This window comes from Astatotilapia calliptera, chromosome 5 (genome assembly GCF_900246225.1).
Source record: "Astatotilapia calliptera chromosome 5, fAstCal1.2, whole genome shotgun sequence".
Lineage (NCBI taxonomy): Eukaryota > Metazoa > Chordata > Actinopteri > Cichliformes > Cichlidae > Astatotilapia > Astatotilapia calliptera.
The window spans coordinates 5,560,366-5,580,841 of NC_039306.1; the positions used below are offsets into that span (position 1 = coordinate 5,560,366).

A 20,476-nucleotide genomic window follows, 5' to 3' on the forward strand; every position below is an offset into this window, starting at 1 on the left:
AAGTCACTTCGTGACTGTCTAAAAGTAAACCACGTGTAAAGACGTTCGCATGGTTGTAAGACACTCCAGAGTAAAGACAGAGGAGGAACTCGAGAAATACTAAACAAAGAAGTCCAACCAAAAACCAAGAAGTAGATCGTCACAGAATCTGCCCATTCCCGCATAATCTCGCCTCTCATTGGTCAGGACTCAGCGGCCGTTCACGCCAATTGGCGAGCTCGGCCGTCGTTCAGGACGCTTCTTGGCCGTCCAGGGTTCCGCTGCGACGGGATCAGAAGACGCAAATCAAGTGAAAGAAATCTTCTGACAGGAGAAAAGTTCATGCTGGAGTTCTCAAAGACCTCCGAGGGCCTCATGAAGGTAAGAAGTCACGCTGACAGCGTTTTCTGTGTTTGCGGTATGAAGTTGTACACGATAGTTTGCAGTTTTGCACCGAGACTTTTTGTCTAAAGAAGGGAAAAAAGAAAAAAAAAACCATAAAGCTTCAGCAGAGAGGGTACAGGCCGAGCCGTTTGACGTGTTTCCATTTGTGAAAAAAAAGTTTAAGACTAAATATTTTTCCTAAAAAACAAAACAAAACAAACGACTTTTCAGCTCGTCATCATCATCTTGAGCTTCAGATGACCGACTGATCTTTGATAATGCTGCTCTCTGTTGCAGCGGCTCCAGTTGTTAAACGACTCTTAAATCACAGAAGAGCATACGCCGGTCTTACAACACACAGCTGCTTAACTCGATGTAGTTCTTATTTTAAAACTATATCACCGCATGCAGGGAGGAAGCTAAGTGAGGAAGGAAGCTAAGTGGCCTGTGCAGAAATTAGGTTGGCTAACAAATCCAATTTAGTATCTAGACATGCTGCAGGAAATTCAGGAGACCTCTCGAGCTTTATTTCCCTCTAGCTGACCTCCATCTCACGTTAGTTTGTGTGGTTTCAGACTGCAAGTAGGAATCTATGCGAAACTTTTATCTTTGACTAAGTATGAAATCATCTGTCAGATGAGGTTGAGTGGCTTTTGATCTGACTTCGTGTAGTTTCATGTAAAATAAATTGCTGTCTGGCATACTTTGGATAGTGTCAGTATGACAACTGGGATTTGGAAGCTTAGAAATCCTTCTTGGATTTAAAAAAAAAAAAGAAAAAAAGGGGGTATTTAAAGAACTTTGGCTACTAGGGTGAAAGAGGGTTTTTTCGCCCTATATACTACATACAAAAACACAAGAAGATACAAAACAAAGGCCTCTTTGCTCCAATGTTTGTTTGCAGCGAAAGTAACTGTGTGTTTTAACGAGTTTACAGTGTTGCAGACGAGGCACATGGCTATCCTGGCTTAAAACAACCACGGATAAAAAGATTATGGACACAGGGCTTTCGTCATCGGAAGTAGAGCAAGGAGAACTTGTGGGAATATTTGCATTTCCCATGCTACCACCCTTTGTTTGTATACACTAATAATTGCCAACTGTAGCTCAGGGGGATTAGGCAGAACAATTTTAAAATGTTGAGGGTCTAGAAAAGTACAGTGGCACATGCAGGCTCCTGTTGGTCCAGACTCTTCTCATAACACAGTGCACACACTTCTCACAGTGATTATGGTGGCCTGTGAAATTAGCAAGCGGGCCTGTAAACCAAAACCGAGGGAGATGTGTGTGCTGTAGTTTAATTAGCTTTTTACCCATGTGGTTAGGCCACAGGCCATGAGTTCTTCTAACGGCACAACTAAAACACTGTGCCTTCTTTGTGCGAGGACGCTGCTGCAGACGGTAAATGCAGTTCAGCAGGGTCATTTCGTTTTAATTTCTGCATACTTGTTCTCCTGTTAGGCGTCGTGTAAATGCTAAGGTTTCAAGAATGCTATTCATCTTCAGGCTTCTGTGCAACTTGCGCTGTAGAAGACTGGGAAATATTGTGGCTTTTTCCCCCCTTTTTTTAAGATATCTCGTGATGACTTTGTGATGTGGGATGGTGTGGTGACCACAAACTGCTCAGATCAGAGTGAATGCTTGTTCAGGTGTTGATTACAGTCTGGTGACAGCAAAGAGTGAGATTTTTTTAGATGCTTCAGCCACTTAACAGAAAGAATATTTCAGTTATTCAAGCTTGAGCGTGCATGACTGTTATTAGGTAGTCAGTTGGTGGAGTGTTCATCCATCCCAGACGTCCCATGTGATGATTCTGGTCTATAAAGGATCGTCAGTGCAGTGCCATCAACAGCTTTGATCTCATTTCAAAGAGAGGCCTGCTTGCATTCACTTGGGCAGAGCGTGGTTGGATGTTTGAGATGTGGACACCGCAGGGCTTGTCAGCAGTACCAACACAGCTGTGAGAACAGAGACACTACAAAGAGACCACATAACTTTAACAACAAAAAAATAACCAACTGCCATAATGTCCAATTATGATGGGAACACACAGCTGGGAAACAAAGTGATGTGAAAGTTAAGTTACTCTGAGATTATCTGGTCTCTATCTACGGTCTCTTATTTGAGATCCGTGTGCTCTGATCAACACGTCCATGTTAGTGAGCAACCTTAGAAACACAGAAATTGCGCTGTTGCTAAATATTTATTGCATTTTACTAGAGAAAGTCACTGTACCTTTAAGCTATATCCAAACTAATGATCGGGTTTCCTCAAATATAAGACCGAAAAGATTTTGTATATGTTTTGCACACTAAGTCTGCTTTGTAAAATGACCCTATCCCAATATAATCACCACTAATCCACAGAAAGCTCATAAATCAGTGGGTTAGATCAGATGGCTGTCTGGATCTCTGATTTTGGGAGAATTGGAAAACATTAAGCTTTATTTGACAATGAAATGAAAGACCGAGTAACTGCAGTATTGTTATGGGAAAAAAGCAAGATTAATACTTTCCATGTGATTTTTCTTCAGTAGTAGAGTAATAATTACGCAATGTATAAATCACAATGAGCAACAAAAAACAGGCTTTCTCTTTTTATGTCTTGCCTTTACAGTCCAAACTGAACATGGAGAGTCTGAGCAAGCCAGAGTTGTTGATGCTTTTCAGCATCCTGGAGGGAGAGCTGGAGGCCCGGGATCTTGTCATTGAAGCCCTAAAGGTACCCGTCATCAGAGCTGGGAACGTTGTCGTGTTATTATAAATTCTCTGCACAAAATGTCTTTTTAATGTAAAACATTCACACCCGAGGCTGAAAAGTGGCTATTCAACGCTCGTGGTTTTGGCAGTAAATCAGTGTTCAGAATGAATTCAGCAATGACAGGCTTTCACAGCAGCAATTAATTTATCCATAGAAATATCTCAAATAACTCCTGCATGCAGCCATCGCTGTTCATTTATACTGTCTGCTTAAAGGGTCATTTTGGTTTTATTTCTAACCGGTGTATTTATCCATTCATCTGGATATTATGGATCTTGGATCATGCTAAGTTTTCACTTTTGACCTTGGTGTAGAGACGTGGAAACATGAGGAGTAGCACGTATATTACCACAGCGTTCATGCATTAGAAATCTTCATCCAGAATAATGTTATAACTATAAACCCATTATAATAACCACTGTTCAAGGCTCTAGATATTAATCTGTTGATACGTAGTTGGGGTGTGACTCATTTCCATTTCCCCGTCTTTGTTTGTTATTTAGAAAAACTACTACTAAAATCTTTCTACTACAGACAGGAGGACTTGATCCAAATTAGGTTGTCACAAAAAATGTGAGTGCATTTTTAGTTCAGTCTTTACCTGAACGATCTTTAAACATTAACGCTTTCATCAGATTAGCAAAAGCTGATTAGCATGAGCAAGTACTTCAAGTACAATTAAATAATGAACTGATATAATGAGCTGGCTCTGCAGTGAGTCTCTTATCCTACAAATGAACTCCAAGTAAAACTTCACTAATTTATTCTCATGCTTGTCTGTGCAGACCCCTAAAAGTCAAAATCAGAATCTTAAAGTGGAGTGACGTTAATGGGGAGCCATTGCAAATGAACTACCAATGATGTGATATGCTAATACTTAGAAGACGTAATCATGATGTCCTGCATAACCTGCAGACGTTCCAGGGAAGCTTTGTTAAGACAAGTGAGCAATGAATTGCACTAATCCAGATGTTATGAAATATAAGCATGAATAACAATTTCCAGTTCAGAGCATGACACAATGGAACTCAACTTGGCAATATTTCTTAAGCGATAAAACTAAGAGCAAAACAGAAATGAATGCGAGAATTCCAGAGTGAAAAAGGAGTCAAAGTTACCCCACGGTTCCTAAATGAAAATTCAGCGATAGTGACAAGGAAATCTAGAGTTTCCATTACTTTAGACACATTCTGTCCAGCGCACAATCAAGAACTTCTGTTCTTTCTTCATTAAGTTGGAGAAAATTGTCATCAGCCATCCAACTTTTAATAGAATTCTAAGTACATATGCAAGATCATAACATTAGATATATCTTATGCCTTAAAAGAGTTAAACAGCAGAATGTCATCTGTGTAGAAGTGATAAGAAATATCCTTAAAAGTGATCAAAATGTGGTGAAGAGGGAGGAGATGTAACAGAAAAAGGAAAGATCAGGACTTTGTGGTACGCTGTAGGCAGGATGAATGGAAGAGAATCTGACCTTAGAAGTGGCCTCTGAAAAGGATGGTAAAGACAGATAGCAAGAGAAGCACTCCAAAGCATGCCCTGATATATCCATCCAGTATCTCAGCCTATCTTTATTTATCAGCAAATCATCTTTCAAAAGAGGAGAGAGGGATTTGTCCATTAGTTAATGTACATAAGTGGTAGCCCAAGTAAAGAGTTATATGTAGCCTACAAAACATTTCTCCTTGCATGTCATCTAGATTTTTAGTAGCATACAGTTTGCTGTACAAGGCTATTTTCTGTGACCGTTAAGCTAAACCTTCTGAGTTTGCCTAATCTGAGAACTACTCTCTGTGTCTGAGAGAATGGACTAAATCTTTCCGGGCATTGTTTACGTATACCATACACTGGAGTGAATAGATGAACCAGTGAACAGTGCACATGCACTCACTTTGAACTTGCTGTTGCAGAGTTTAGACTGTCAGTTTGACGCAGAGCCACCAGCTCGGACGTTAAAATGCCTTAGGCTGGCCAATCCTTTCAATTAAAGGATTGGCAGGCTATTTTCCCCATTCTGTGTCCTTTTGCTGTACCAGCAGGCTCACATGCTTTCTCATGCTTTCTGTAAATTTTTATGTTATATTAAGGATCTATTGTATTTTATTTAGATATATTTTTTAAATATAATAATAAGTGTTGTTTTTGACGCAAAATCACAAATGCATGATAAATAGCGGTTAAGCAACTTCATGATGCAACATTTCTGCAAAAGATGGCTTTGCCTTTTTCAAATTTTTTAATGCTTTGCATACTTCATTCCTGCCAGTAATGTTTGCGTCTTACAGCCCTTACGCACTTGGAATTCTAGTCATTTTCGTGTTGTAAAATGTGCCATTGAAAGAACAAACTTGAGAGGAGGCAGCTTGTGGAACACTGCTGAATGTTCATGTGTTGTGTCTAGACCACATTCCTACATCTCCTCAGGGATCTGGCCATCTAAGGCAAGAAGAGTTACAGCACACTGGGTGCCTGATGACTCACTGTGAGCATGAGTAGGAGTGAACAAATAAACATTGGCCTTAACTGGAGGGAGCTTGAAGTGAATATGGCTATGCTGCCCTCATCTACACAAATTCTTAACCCATTCATCCCTTCAGTTGGACCAGTCTGACAGTTTTATGGTACTTTAATAATTATGCGATCACTAAGTTATGGGTAAAAAAAATTTGTTTTTTCAAGGAAAAAAATCAGTATTAGTCACGCAGCCTTTAATTCCAGTCATATGCAGTTAGGATTTTTAATCATCCAGCGCTGCAGGGTTCTAGTTTTTCTAAATGAGTTTGCTAAAGTGAAAACACAAGTTCATACCTTTCTTTTGTTCTGCTCTTGAAACATGGCACCTTGGGTCTTGTCCTAACATGAAAAGCGGATTGTTATCAGAGAAATAGCACCCCCATAACCAGATCTTCCATTGTTGTTGCATGGATTTATGAATGGCAGTTTGTCTGTTAGATAAATGTTGTAACTGCCGTTGAAGGGACTGTCATAAACAACAAAAAAACACCCAAAAGTTATGTGCAAAGTTCTCAGGCATTTAATTCTCTCATTTTATCTACATAAACGAGGTTGACATTTTGGGCTTTTGCTTGTCCACTGTGGATAGATTGCAACAAAATGTGATTCCCCATAAAAATTGAGTTTGAGTTTGTCTAATATTTGTACTTTATAAGAGTAACTTGTATCCATTGCTCGTTGCAGATATTAGCAAGTCTGCCAGCAGTAATTGGAGAAGTAAGGCCACTCATGTTGGTTTTATCTGATGTGTCAGTGCCACACTGTCACCGTCATGTGAGAGGTGTTTAGCTTTAACACAATTTTCCATAGTAATAAAACAGACGCAGATAAACTGTATCACATGCGTGATAAACTCTTCACATATTTGCTTTTAAAAGTATAAAAACTGTCAAGTTTCATCTGTTGTCTACTTTCTCTGTGTTTTTTCCAAATCTTTTATCAGTGATTTTCTACAGGACATTGTATTGTATGGCAAGTACAGGATGTGAGGTTAATGGCGTGTTTCTTCTGTGGTACTCTATATTTAATTATGCAGAACTATCAGTGGCATTCTAACTATCTGCTGCATTTTTCCCCTTGTGACTCACTTTTGCAGCTGCTCACACTGTGGCTTTCAAAAGGAAGTGAGTCTCTGGCAACGCTTATATTTGGCACACAAAACCCTGCAGTGATCCAGTAGTCCCTTTGGTTTGGGAAAGGAATATGAGTCTTTATGTTCAAAAGGGACTCGGATATGGAAATTAGCCTTTAATTAACTGTCAGGTTCACATGGCGTGGCAGACAAGAGCTTCCAAATGAAGCTACTTCAAAATCTTACCTTGTGCTGTGTTTAGGTGCTGAAATAGGAAAGAGCACTTTTGTTTGTTGGGCTGCGATGCATCAGCTGATTAGATTCGCTATCAGATAACATAACATATTTTGCACTTCAGTGATGGATAGTGGTTTTAGATAGCCTTTTCCTTACCATAGAATGCTAATGACATGCATTAACAACATCTGACATACAGTATACAGGATTCCAGGGTGGAAAGTTATTCATAACTTTTTATTTTATCAATCTTGTCACTAACACTGCATAGCAGAAAGACTTGAGGCATATGTCAGCAAAAGATAAGCTGGATTTGAACCAACGTAGCCATGGCAAAAAGACAGCTTCCCAAGAAAAAGCACCCACAGGTTGCCAGGAACTGTTGCCAACTGACAAAGGCGTAAATAATGAAACTAGACTGTGATGCATAACAACCATGCCCTGAGTGTTTATGGGTGTTGTACATGTACTGTATGATGCGATGAATACTGTGGTAGGTGTGGGCGCTAAGTATGAAGTAGCATGAGGAATTGGGTTTTTTTCCCTTTACAGAGAAGCGATGCAGAGGAAAACAAACTCTCTCTGTGCTGAGGAAGTACACATCTGTCTGTGCACTGAAGGGCTGTGGAGGGAGAGAGAGAAGCACAGTCTGTGTTTATGAGTAAACATTTGTGTAACGAGGGGGTGCTGAGAATTTATCAAAAAAAAAAATCCTGACAATTTAAAGGCCCGTTATCCACGTATATTAAAGTGTAAACAGTGCAGGCTGAATAATTAGACATAAACAAGGAAAGAAATGAAAACTTTTTTTTAGTTATGTATATGTTTCTAAGTAGCTTTCTCCTCTGTAAGGAATGACTTATAAATCTAGTCTTATTTTCCCTTTAAGTGTCATTTTATATGACTGACTTAGGCAAGAATGGAAACTCCCATATAAGGTTTTTTTAGTCTTGGCCTGTAAAGTGACACATCAGAGCAGACAGTCACTGACGGGAACAGGAGTGGGCTGTGGGCCAGCTCTGCAGACAGATTTCGCTTTTCAGACTTCTCTTTAAAATTAGGTGATGTATGTTATTTTTAGCCCCAGTATAAACATTATTTGCTCCCTATAATATAGTCGGTACAAGAACAACAGAGTAGATGTCCTGCATAGCACAAAAGTCTGCTTCTGAGTTCCTGAATGGTGATTGGGCTTTCGATAGTGCCCACATTTGAGAGGCATTTTTGAATTCTCTCGGGCAACCCGTGTTTTCCTGTTTCACCCTCCATTCTGTTTGATCCGCCTTCACACCGTCCTCAGCGGACTAGATCAAATAACAGCTGCGAAGCCTCGCAGCCTTGTCCTGCTCGCTTTGTGCCAAATGAGCCAACATTGAGGATTGAGAAAACGATAGCCGTAAAGCTTCTGATCTCTCGTGAAATTATGTTTGAACTTTGATTTTCTGTCTAAAGCCATTGGTGAACACTCCCGGTGTTTTTCTGGAAACAACTAAGTGAACTTGAAGAACTTCCTAAAAGCAGTTAGAGTTTGATCTGACACTGTCATTTTAGTTCTATAGAATTGAGTACAGCATTATAAAGGATCTTGGTGTTTTTCAGCTCACGTTTTCTCCCCGCTCGATTAGCAAATGTCTATTTTGTTTTGTGAAATTTCATTTATGGCAGAATCTCTCCACAACTACTAATGGCTAATGGCACTTTTGTATCAATTATATTCTGCCCGAGGAAGCTTATGATGTGCTCATGCAATAGTCAATTTATTAAGCTCGGTAGTTATCCACCATGATGGCTAATCTGTCAGCCACAGTGGGCTTTTTATACCACGGGACTCCTTAATAAATGCTGCCAGTGAACTGCAGCAAGATGCAAAGATTTTAATTACTTATTTTGCTTTTCTTACAGGCTTTGTAAAAGAATGGATGACTATTGCTCTGCAGGCCTTTCCACACTTTGACAACACTTTAAACCTTTCAAGTAATCTTGGTATCAGTCTTCAGGAGCTCTGTCCTCACCCTGCCAGAGCTGATACCGCTTTCTTTAATCTCTTCATCCTCTTTTGTTGAAACCTCACTAAGACACTGCTGGCTCTGCTACAGCCCTCCTCTCCCGCTCTCTCTTTTTCACTTACTTTCTCTCTCTACCTCCCTCTGCAGTACCTCTTCAGGGCAGGCCTAAAGACATCTTCTAAACCTGAAATGTGTGGCTGCTATTGTTCCTCCTTTGTCATGAGTTAAACAGAACAGGTCTCCCTTGGCCGAGGCCCAGTCTGGTGCAGCTGTCCTGCTAAAGATAGACCGACACGCGGACCATCTGTTGCTCTTTTTCCTGTTAGTGTTTTGTTTTTTAAACATCTCCTTCTCCATCTCTCTTTTTCTCTCTTCCCCTAAGTACTGCTTCTTTACATCTTTACCATCAGTATTAGAAATGATAATCATGGTGTGCTGAAAACGGCGTTTGATTTCCTCTTTTCATGGAAGGGAAGAGATAGCAGCATGTGTTAATGTCATAGCTGCCAGAGATTAAAGCTATTAAATCATTTCATAATCACACTCTGTGCTGTGGATTGATACTGTCTGCTTAAATTAATTGAGATATCTTTTTTACCGACCAAGAGAAGCATTATATACTACAGTGGAATTCTGTTCATGAGATTGTTCTTTAGTACGGAGGCATTTTGACGCAACCAGGTAAAATGCACGAAGATTAATATTCATTCAATTTTGCAAGTATTTATTCATAAACAGAACTATTTTGACGTGATGATGGTACTAGATGAACATCAACCCCATGGTGGGTCTATTGGAGAACTTAAGAAACCGTTCATGAACACAAGAGATGTCAGCTGATAAAATTGGCTATCATATAGGGCTGTGCGATATGACCAAAATCTCATATCCCGATATAAGAATTCTATCGTCGATAACTATATAAATCACAAAAATGTAACATTTTCTTTAAATTATGTGAATCTCGGGCAGCTCGACTTGCGGGAAGTGTTTCCAGCTGCGCGTCATGTAGCTGGAGTCGAGTGTTTTAACCGATGCATGAAACGATACATTTTTAGGCATAAGTTGTAACGGCCGCCGTTTTCTTTGTGAGTATTTATTACACGGCGTGCTGCGGGGAAAAGCCTGTTCTAACGTTTGAGTCTAAGGTTTATTTTTTAGCACCTGGTGGCTCTTTTCTTTTTTACTTCTCATCCGTAAATAATCTGCTCTTTCATGTGATTCAGTTTATTTTGAAAAGTCTCAACAGGATCTTGAGCTTTATTGTGAAAGGTTTATGTGGAACATAAACAAGCGCACACGCGATGCTTTTACCGTCGTTGTTGCTAACCACAACACATAAAAACAGGCACTTGTCCATCTGTAGTGTGGTTATATTAAATATAAGAGAAAGAGAGAACTTTAAGAAATTAATATAGCCACTACAGTGACCATCAAAACGATGAAAAAATATTGCCGTTAAGTTTATTGTGTGACACCACGAAACAAACGATAGCGTAAAATGAACCATACACGTTTTTATATCGTCATTGGATATATATCGTTATATGAACAGCCCTACTGTCATACATATTCTGGTGTTGGCATATGTGTCATCCAGTATCATATAGCCTAATGCAGAAGTAGTGCTCAGGGTCAAGTGAATATCTTACGATACAGCGGTGCAGAGTCAGATATTATCTTCACAGTAGGTTAATGACTCTTGTTAAATACATGCCTGGACAGTTAAAGAATAACTTATAAAGAATAATCTATACTCTGTACGTCCTGTGTGCATATCAAGTTCAGGTTTTATTGATCACTTCAAAAGACCTGTTGCCACTAGTGTTTCAATCTTTTCTCCCTGCTTCTCTTCCTTAAAAATGGTTTCTTGACAGCCACCTTTCCTTTGAGACTTTTCTGATGAGATTTCGGCGAACAATAGATGGATCAACTTAAAGGCCAGATGCGTCTCTTAGATTATGTGTCAGGTCTCTTGTCTTTTTTTTCTTCCTCCAAATGTCTTAAGGACATGACTTTCAGATATTTGGTGTAGATAGTTTTTTAGGCCTGTTGCTTCTTTCTTTGTCATCCAATCGTTCAGTCTCCACAAATCTTTAAAGGAAACACTGCACGAAAACCCGAGATATGCTACATTTTCTGATAATGGCGCTTTGGTTAATATCGTTAATATTGTTGGCACAAAAACACAGTTTTATGCCTGTAAAACTGTTATCTTTGGCATTTTTTGCACATTCATTTAAAGTGGTGGTAACAAATGTTTGTGTTTTTGTGACAGTCTGCTAATAACGGAGGGCCTAAAGATACAATTTAAAATTCGTTCTTTGTTAATTTGTCTGTTATGCATACATGGAGCACTGGCTCATTACTTCAGTTAGGTTCCCTTGGAATGATTCATAGGTTAATTCAATTCAATTTTATTTATATAGCACCAAATCACAACAAAAGTTGCCTCAAGGTGCTTCATAGATACAGAGAAAAACCCAACAATCATATGACCCCCTATGAGCAAGCTCTTTGGCAACAGTGGGAAGGAAAAACTCCCTTTTAAAAGGAAGAAACCTCCAGCAGGACCAGGCTCAGGGAGGGGCGGGGCCATCTACTGCAACCGGTTGGGGTGAGAGAAGGAAGACAAGATAAAGACATGCTGTGGAAGAGAGACAGGGATTAATAACAGATATGATTCAATGCAGAGAGGTCTATTAATACATAGTGAGTGAGAAAGGTGACTGGAAAGGAAAAACTCAATGCATCATGGGAATCCCCCGGCAGCCTACGTCTATTGCAGCATAACTAAGGGAGGATTCAGGGTCACCTGGTCCAGCCCTAACTATATGCTTTAGCAAAAAGGAAAGTTTTAAGCCTAATCTTAAAAGTAGAGATAGTGTCTGTCTCCTGAATCCAAACTGGAAGCTGGTTCCACAGAAGAGGGGCCTGAAAACTGAAGGCTCTGCCTCCCATTCTACTTTTAAATACTCTAGGAACAACAACATGTACCAAGTTTCGTTGCCCTCCATTCTAAAAAGGCAATAATAGCTAAGATTCTGATCAGTCTGAGAAGCCAGAAAACTGATACAGTTGCTACAGCCCAGTTACAAACATTGTGTGGAAAAAGGCTGACTCCTCTCTCTCTCTCTCTCCGCCCCCCCTGCAGGCACAGCGTAAAGAGCTATTCATTCAGGAGCGCTATGGAAGGTACAACCTCAGTGACCCCTTCCAGGCTTTGCAGAGAGACAGTGAGGCTGTGGGGGGCCAGGACAAAGAGGCTGGCTGTTCTTCCTCCACCTCCAACCCTCTAGTGGTCCTCAAACTGGTGGTGAGCCACTGCAGGAGAATGCAGGAGAAGATGCTGGCCCAGCTGGCTGCAGCTGAGAGCAGGCACAGAAGGGTGGGTGGACATGTCGTCCTTAATCAGAAGCGCTGGTAATGAGATGATTTGGAGGGGAAAAAAGTTAAAAGTAATCCTCAGCGTTTGAGAAAGAAAACATAAATGAGGCAGTAGCCAGTGAAGTGCTGGCTTGTAATGCACTGTGAATAAAGAGGGTTTTTAAAATAGCTTTTTATGAGTTTTTGTGACTTTTCATAATGCAAATATTCAGTCAAATGATTTATATTTATATTATTTATTATATTTACTGTTGTTTATTATTTATTTATAACTAAAAAAGTTGCATATTCAAAAGATTTTATTTTTCTGTAAAATACCGCGTATGCAGTACCTCCAAAGCCCACCAGGCCAGGAGGCCGCTGCCCCATTTAACTTGTTTAACTGTTTTAGAGATAATCAGTATTAATGTTATTTTTTAGCAGGCCAAACTCAGATTTTGTCTCCCTGCTGTGTTTCCTTCAGGTCATTGCAGACCTGGAGGAGGAAAAGAGGAAGCATGCAGAGGATACAGCGGAGGGAGATGATGTCACTTATATCCTGGAAAAGGAGAGGGAGCGCTTACAACAACAGGTGCCTTCTCACTGATGACTCATCAAATATTTGTCCAAAATGTGCTAAATCAGTAATTTTCAGATGTTTAAGCAGCCATAGTGTGTTTATGAAAATCAGTGTATTTTCAGATTTTTTTTTTTTAATTTATTTTTTCTTCTTTGTGTTGCTAGCTGGAATTTGAGAGGAGTCAGGTCCGCCGGCTGGAGAAAGAACAGCGGCGCATTACTGACCAGTTAGAGGACGAGCGGGCTCAGCACAAACAGCTCTCCTGTGCTTTGGCCAAAGAGTGCAAGTGGGCCAGTGCCAGAGCTCTGGAGGAGGGACACCGACTGAGCGAACTGAGCCGTAAACTCGAAAAGGTATAAAAACATTTGGAACCCCATCATTGCCTAGCACCTGTATGTGCTTAGGCATATTCGATTTTTGATTTTCTTTTTCTGATGTAGGAAAAAGAGACTTGTCAGTCTCTTAGAAAAGAACTGGAGGATGAGAAGACAAAAGCTCTGAGGATGGAGGCGAGAGTGGAGGAGCAGCTGGCTGAGTTTGACACAGAGCGTGAACAGCTCCGCTCACGACTGAAGAAGGAGGAAGCTCACTGTTGTCAGCTACAGCATCAGGTTTGCACAGTCATCACTATGGAGGATGCACATTTGGCAAAATTTCTAATTTCATATAAACTTACTCCAGCAGGGGAATCTTAGTGCAGAGTCACATTTCTGCATATCTTTTTATTTTTCTTGTAATCAGGTAGAAGAGCTCAAGAGGAAGCTGGAGGAAGTGAACACAATGAAGGAAACTAGAGGAGCCATTACAGCTCCAACTGAGCCAGGAGAAAAGGAGTGGGCCACAAACGTTCCTCCGGGAAAGTCATTAGTAGACTCTGTTAAGGTTGAGGACATAGAGGAGGACAGAAACAAGCCACCTTCACAGGCAAACGGTCATCATTGTCCAGCAGAGACTAACGGGCATCATGACCCACAGAATGGAAATGAAAATCCTCCAATTCAGACCCAAACATCGTTCTCTCCCTCCACTGCTGTTTCTCCAACTCTTCCTTGTTCCTCCCCCTGCGCCTCACCCGTTCTTGCCAAACGGCCACCAACCAGCCCAAATCAAGAAAGCTTTCAGTCTCCCTACCAAGCCGGGATCAATCAACGTTTCCATGCTGCTCGCCACAAGTTTCAGGGTACCCCTGACCCAGAGCCGCAGTCCCAGGCTGTGCAGCCTGCTCTTCCTCTCTTGCCGAAGGACCCCTTTCCTGCGGCCGTCACCTCGTCGCCAGAGGCCAACCCGGTCAAGCAGATTGCCCGCAGCACAGTTACTCAAGTCCTGTCACGTTTCACCACCGCCCAGCAAAGTGCTACGGCGAAGCTCGCCACATCGAACAACTCACCCTTTGGTACAGACTACCGCAGCCTGGCAGCACCTTTGTCTCCAATCATTGGAAGGGCTGCAGGGATGGTTCCCCAAGGAATAAAATCGCCCACCATTCCCAGGGCAGAGCGGGGCAACCCTCCACCAATCCCTCCTAAGAAGCCTGGTCTAGCCCAGGCCCCTTCTTCTCCAGCTGCAGTGCCCAGGTCTCCCAGCCATTTCTCTGATAGTCCCCTCGCAGGAAGCTGTGGCCTCACCTCCAGCCAGGAAGGAGTTAAAGAACTGGACATGGTGGTTTCATCTAATTAACCGATCTGCTTGTGGCAACATTCACATTTCATAATAAGATATAGGTTTGTATATAACCAGAGTTTTATCATTTCCTTTTTTTAAACAAATGACCCCTCAAACACTGTTATGCTGTTTGTATTTATTAGATTTATTTGAAATACGTGCGAGGGCACTATTGTAGGAAGTAGATGAAGAGCTGGTAGTAATGAACAATTACAGCTGAGTTTAAGTTTCATAAGGTGCATATTATGTTGTTACGATGTATAATTTTTTAATAGTGTCTTTCTACTTATTTTGTCTCAAGTATGTCGCTTTTTATTGTAAGAATAATCATCAGTAACTTAACCTTTGACCAGTGTAGGCTACAGAGTCGTTTTAGTTTGCACTAGTGTTCTTTTTTTTTTTTTTTAATTAAAAACCCAGTAGTCCTTACTTATTACTGCATCTTATTTTAACACAACAAATAATCTGATTAGTGCCGTAATGTCATGTCATGTTTTGTTGTCTATTAATTTAATGATGTAGTTACAATAACTATGTAGACTCTGATGGTTATATGCAGGTGCTGTTGTAAAAACTGTTCTGATCATCATGTCTTTGTCCTTTATAACAAATCACTATAAGAAAAAAATGTAGCCAATCATAGCTTTGATTAATATCGCATCCTGCCATGCTGGGTATTCCTCTGTTTTTAATTATATTTTTTACAGTACTTTTTTGTTAGGCTGGAAAGTGGTATCTTTAATAAATATATCCTAAATTTTGTCATGCATTCATCTGTTTATTAGCCCTCCTACAGGAATTATAGTGTTTTAGGTATTATTGCCAATAACTTGTTTAAATAACATAAAAAAGGACATTCAGTTTGGTGTTTTATATATATATGATAAATCGTATTAATTCCTCACTTTTGATAAGGAAAAACCAGTGAGGTCAGATTTACTTAAGAAACAACTATAGCCTGTGGATATCATGGAGTCCAAAGTGTACCAAGAAAATAACCCTACACCCTTGCACCACCACCGGTCGCCTGAACTATTGATACAAGACAGGACGGTCCATTCTTTCATGTTGGTTAAGCCAAACTCTGACCGTACCACCCAAATGCTGCAGTACAAATTGGGACTCATCAGACCAGGCAATTTTTTTCCCAGTCTTCTACTGTACAATTTGGGTTAGCCAGAGTGTGAATTGTAATCTCAGTTTCCTGTGGTTAGCATGTAACAGGAGTGTTGCATGCTGTGGCCCTCTAATGCCATAGCCCTTCTGCTTCAAGATGTGACGCGCTGTGCAACCAAAGAATGCTTTTCCACATACCTTGGATGTAACAGATATTTCTTTCTTTTTTTTCCCAGACAATTATCTGAAAACTCTAGAGATGCATGTGTGGGAAATTGTAACCATTCAAACTCCCTCAAATCACCTTTCTTCCTCATTCTGATGCTCAGTTTGAACTTCAGCAAGCTGTACTGACCATGTCTACAAGCACTAGGTTGTTGCCATGTTATTGGCTGTTTATACTTATATTTGCATTAATTAGCACCGGTATACCAAACAAAGTAGTGAATGGATACTATATAAAACAAAAAAAATCCAAAATTGGACATGCGCTGCAACATAAAGCAGTACATAAAACACGATGCACCTCTTAAAAAAGCAGTTGTTGCAAAAATTGTTCAGGAACAGCCTGAGAAAAATGACATTGAGCCCAAGGTGCTGACCTGACCTCTAAATCCCTGAGATCCCAATCCAATCAGGCTTCATGCATACAGGCCCCACCCTGCCAAACCCCGAGGATCCGCTCCCAACATCTCAGTGTCAGGCAGCTCGCGTGACTGTGCACCAAGGGGTCAACTGTTTCAAAATTACATTTACAAGCTGCTGTCTGTGTTGACAATGCATGTAGCAAACCTTTAGTCCGATTAAACTACTTTAATAAACAGAGTTTTTAATGTCTATTTCCCATAAGACACTCGTCTGTATCAGTGCATCTTTATGTCTGTTATCTTTTTGATCATTCTGTTATTTGCTCTGTTGTTCTGTTGTCTTGAAGAAACGCGAGTGTGTTGTCTTGAGCAGGAAAAGAGGAAAAAATGTTGTTTTGTTTTGGGAATGATGTGCTTGAGAGCAAGCAAACATTGCATCAAATCAACTCTGAAAAACACAGTCTAACAATCCAACACAGTCCATCACAGTGAATAGAATTACTGGACTTAACTTCATATCATACAATATTACACAGGTAATTTTAAACGTTGTGGCTTCTTTTTATGTTTTCAATATTGTACTGCCAAACAGTGTCCACCAGAGGTCAGTGCTTGATAAGAAGCCACAGGTGCCTTTGCTGAGTTGTGAATGGAATCAGATTTTTAAATCAATTTCTATATTGTACTTTTACATAAATATGGCTGTAAAAAGCAAGTGTGTTTATCTGTGCATCTGTTTGTAATTTTACAGACTGAAAAATTGTTATTTCTCTACATGCATTAGAAATGACAGAAACCTCTGCGTGAAGGCCTTACATGCAAAATTTATCAAGTAAGTTCTGTGCTGACAATGAGAGTGAATCCATTAACATAAGATATTAGGTTAGTGTATTATTTGCTTCTTTTTTAAAAAAAATTTAGTCAGAGCAAGAAGCACCCATATCTTATGGAAATATATCTTAGATTGAAGGAAGGGTGTACTAAGAAGAGGATTTTTATATTTTGCTTTTGTTCCATTTCAAAAATGAATATGAGATCTTTGAATTAACTCAGCTGGTTGGTTTTTGTGCTCCTTGTTAAGAGAGTCAGTTAAGAGCAAGAAGCTAGATTGTTGCAATGACCTTTTATTAACCTTTTTTTTTATTATAAGTCCACACAAAATACAGAAAGAGGAGAAGCAGCAGACTAATAAATTGACAAGGTGTGCATTCTCTCTGACTCGATCACATTCTTAGTCCGAGTGTCCTAACAGTGAACACTCGCTAACTCGGCTCTTTTGATACACTAAATTACCCTCCTGGTTGCGGGCAAAGCAATGGGCGGTTAACAGGACAGGTCACCTCTCTTTTTTTTCAGTTCACCTAATTAACATTCCAGTGTAGGACAGCATAGCTGTACTCCACTTCTAACACAGACATGCACAGACACAGCAAAGCCCCATCCTTCTCCGCCTCCATAAACACGGGCTCAGGTTGATGAGCTGTGAGGGGTCACAGCTCATCAGCAGTCCGGGAAGCCATGCTGGCTGCTCACTCTGTCTCATACGCCACTGATGCCTTCAGCAGCAGGGCACAGAGTTCAAGAAATAGTCAGTAATTGAAAACGTTATGTGAGGACCCTGAAAATCTTGGTATTTAGCAAAATAAATATCAGTTACATTGTTTTGTAGTCTAGGTATGATAACTTCTAAAGTGAGTTTTCAGCAAGGTTATGCAGTTTTACCGATGTTAAGCCACAAAGGCAAAATATCAGCCTACCGAACTGATATTCAGGGACCAACTTGGTAGTCAGATTAACTGGGCTAGATACTGCACACTCTGCAAAATATACACTCTATTTCACTATATATAAATAAATGAACTTGAACTTGAAAAAGGATTGCTGCCAGCACATGCCTCTCCCTGGCATGCTTTATTACAATTTCAGACTAGGCATATGGTTGCAGTGTCATGTCGTGTGAATGAGATGATGAAACGGAGGTCAAGGAGGGAGCGCATAACCTGTCAGGAGCTAAACCACAAATTTACAGCCTCCTCATCTTGGAGTCAGACGTGTTCCAAGAAAGCACAGTACAACTGTCTGGCCGTTCATTTTATCGTCTGTATCGACGATGAGTGACAGCATTGGACCCCCCAAAATGTTGTAATCATTACGATCTACACACTCATCTGTGGTTGCAGTGGCCCAGTCACTTTCTCATTCTCCTGTTCCTTTTCTTTTCTTGATCTCATTTTCTCCATCCAAAATTATCCCGGGCCACGACACGAGCTGAGAATAGGAGCTCAAGCCCCCATATTGAGCCCCTTAAAGACCACAGCTGGAGCTGGCTCAAAGCGAGACAGGGGTAGAGGGAGGCCTGGATGATGAATGTTATCGCCACCATCACCTGCTCCCTGTAAAGCAATTTGTTATGGAGTTGTCACTGTAAAATAGCCTGTCCTGTGGTAAAGAAAGACAGGGTTACATGTAATGAGGATCATAGTATGGCCCTAAGGCCAGGTATGACATAACTGAAGGACAAACAGCTGGCCTATATGTTTGTCTATGACATAGGACGAGAAGAGAAAATGTGCAGTAATAGACGAGCCAGAGATTTTAAGCCTTCATTACTAAATTATTATTGTAAAGAATGCAATGTTATATCAGTAAAATTTATAATTACATACTTATACAATGATAAATAGTACTTTTAAGAAAAAACTTGGTAAATTCCCAGCTGAAAAACAGTTTGCATTCACATGTAAAACACACTATTACATTTCCTCTCTGTGCTGTGGTATTTTTAGGCAGCAGCATTGTTATTGACCTTTACTTACATCCCTAAATAACACCCTGGATTTGCACTGATTAAAATGACTTCACACACTCATACACATGACATCTTGGTCTGCCTACCTGCTGGATACACAAGACACTGATTTACTCACCTAAGTCGAAGGGATACAAGCCAGAAATGTCCTTGAGGTGGGTCAGATGTTTCCACATTACCCAGCTGATATTGGATCAGGACTGCTGGTATGAGCTGAACTACAAACATGCGCTCCAGAGGAATTACAAAGGGAGTTTCAAATGCTTGTACCAAAAAAGAACATTTTATTCTCCCACTGGGTTGCATGGCACAGAGGAAACTTTAGTAATTTATTAATCATTTTTCAGCAGAAGGGAATTATACTGAGCACTATGCCAAATTTTGGATAAACCGCAGAATACTGCAGGACGTGACAGTTCTAAAAATTGTTCAAGATCGACAATAAATCTACTTTTATTCACGTGGAGCTCAAATTAATAAAGAAGGAAATTTTTATTCTACATGTTCAGTTGTAACTGGAGGGAACTCTTGCAGCATCTGGGCTTTCAGTGTCTAAACGTATACTGGTGCATCTTTCATCCATGTGTACGCCTCTTACATGACCTTTGTTGTAAAAAAAAAAAAGGAGACGGGGAGGCAGAAGAGATATTTATCTGTGATTACTAAGAGAAACAAAAAGAATCAAAAATGACAAACATGAGGGAAGCCAAACAGTTCAACAATCAAATGTGTTCCTCTTCACAGGGAAGGCGTAGGTGGCCACAAACACACAGGCCACACGCTTTCAATACAAAGACACTCTAGCACTGGGGTTTTACTCTCCATCACCTTAAGTATTTCCAGGCCTAATTGCTGAGTGGAGTCAACTTTTAGCAGTTTGATTCAGTTTTATTTATACAGCACTAATTCGCAATAACAGTCACTTCAAGGCCCATTATATTGCAACATAGTGACCCTACAATATTAGAGAGAAAACAGCAACAATCAGATGATCCCGACTGAGCAAGCATTTGGATATAGTGGAAAAGACGAACAGAAGAAAACGCAAAATACACACAAACAGCAAAAGCACTGCTTGGGTGGTTCAGATCAGGTTTGGTGTAGATTGCAAGCTTGATGTCTTCTCTTATATGTATATATTATACACATACATGCATACAGTTTATTAAAACATATGCATAGGAGTGGCTTCGTGCAACGTACAGTAAACAAACAAAACAGAAGAATAAGAGCAAAATCTGGACCGGATCAGTATTGTGTAATCATCCTTTGCCTTTTACCTTATGAGTTCATACCTTTGCATGCATCTATTGGATTCTCTATTTGGGGAACTCTCTCCTCTGTTCTATAGATGCTGTTAAAGGTTATATTTACTGTAAAGCCAGATTTGCAAAGAGT

The 20,476-nt window shown here is 40.2% G+C and overlaps 1 protein-coding gene across 1 annotated transcript; it reads left to right on the plus strand.

The window, feature by feature from the left end:
* Positions 1-236: 236 nt before the first annotated feature.
* On the plus strand, positions 237-15,328 carry LOC113021954 (CTTNBP2 N-terminal-like protein). The gene is made up of 7 exons (XM_026166859.1): positions 237-360; positions 2,980-3,084; positions 12,113-12,346; positions 12,809-12,916; positions 13,069-13,257; positions 13,345-13,515; positions 13,646-15,328. The coding sequence occupies exons 1-7, from the start codon at positions 322-324 to the stop codon at positions 14,579-14,581; spliced, it is 1,782 nt and encodes a 593-aa protein (XP_026022644.1). The 5' UTR covers positions 237-321; the 3' UTR covers positions 14,582-15,328.
* Positions 15,329-20,476: the final 5,148 nt, after the last annotated feature.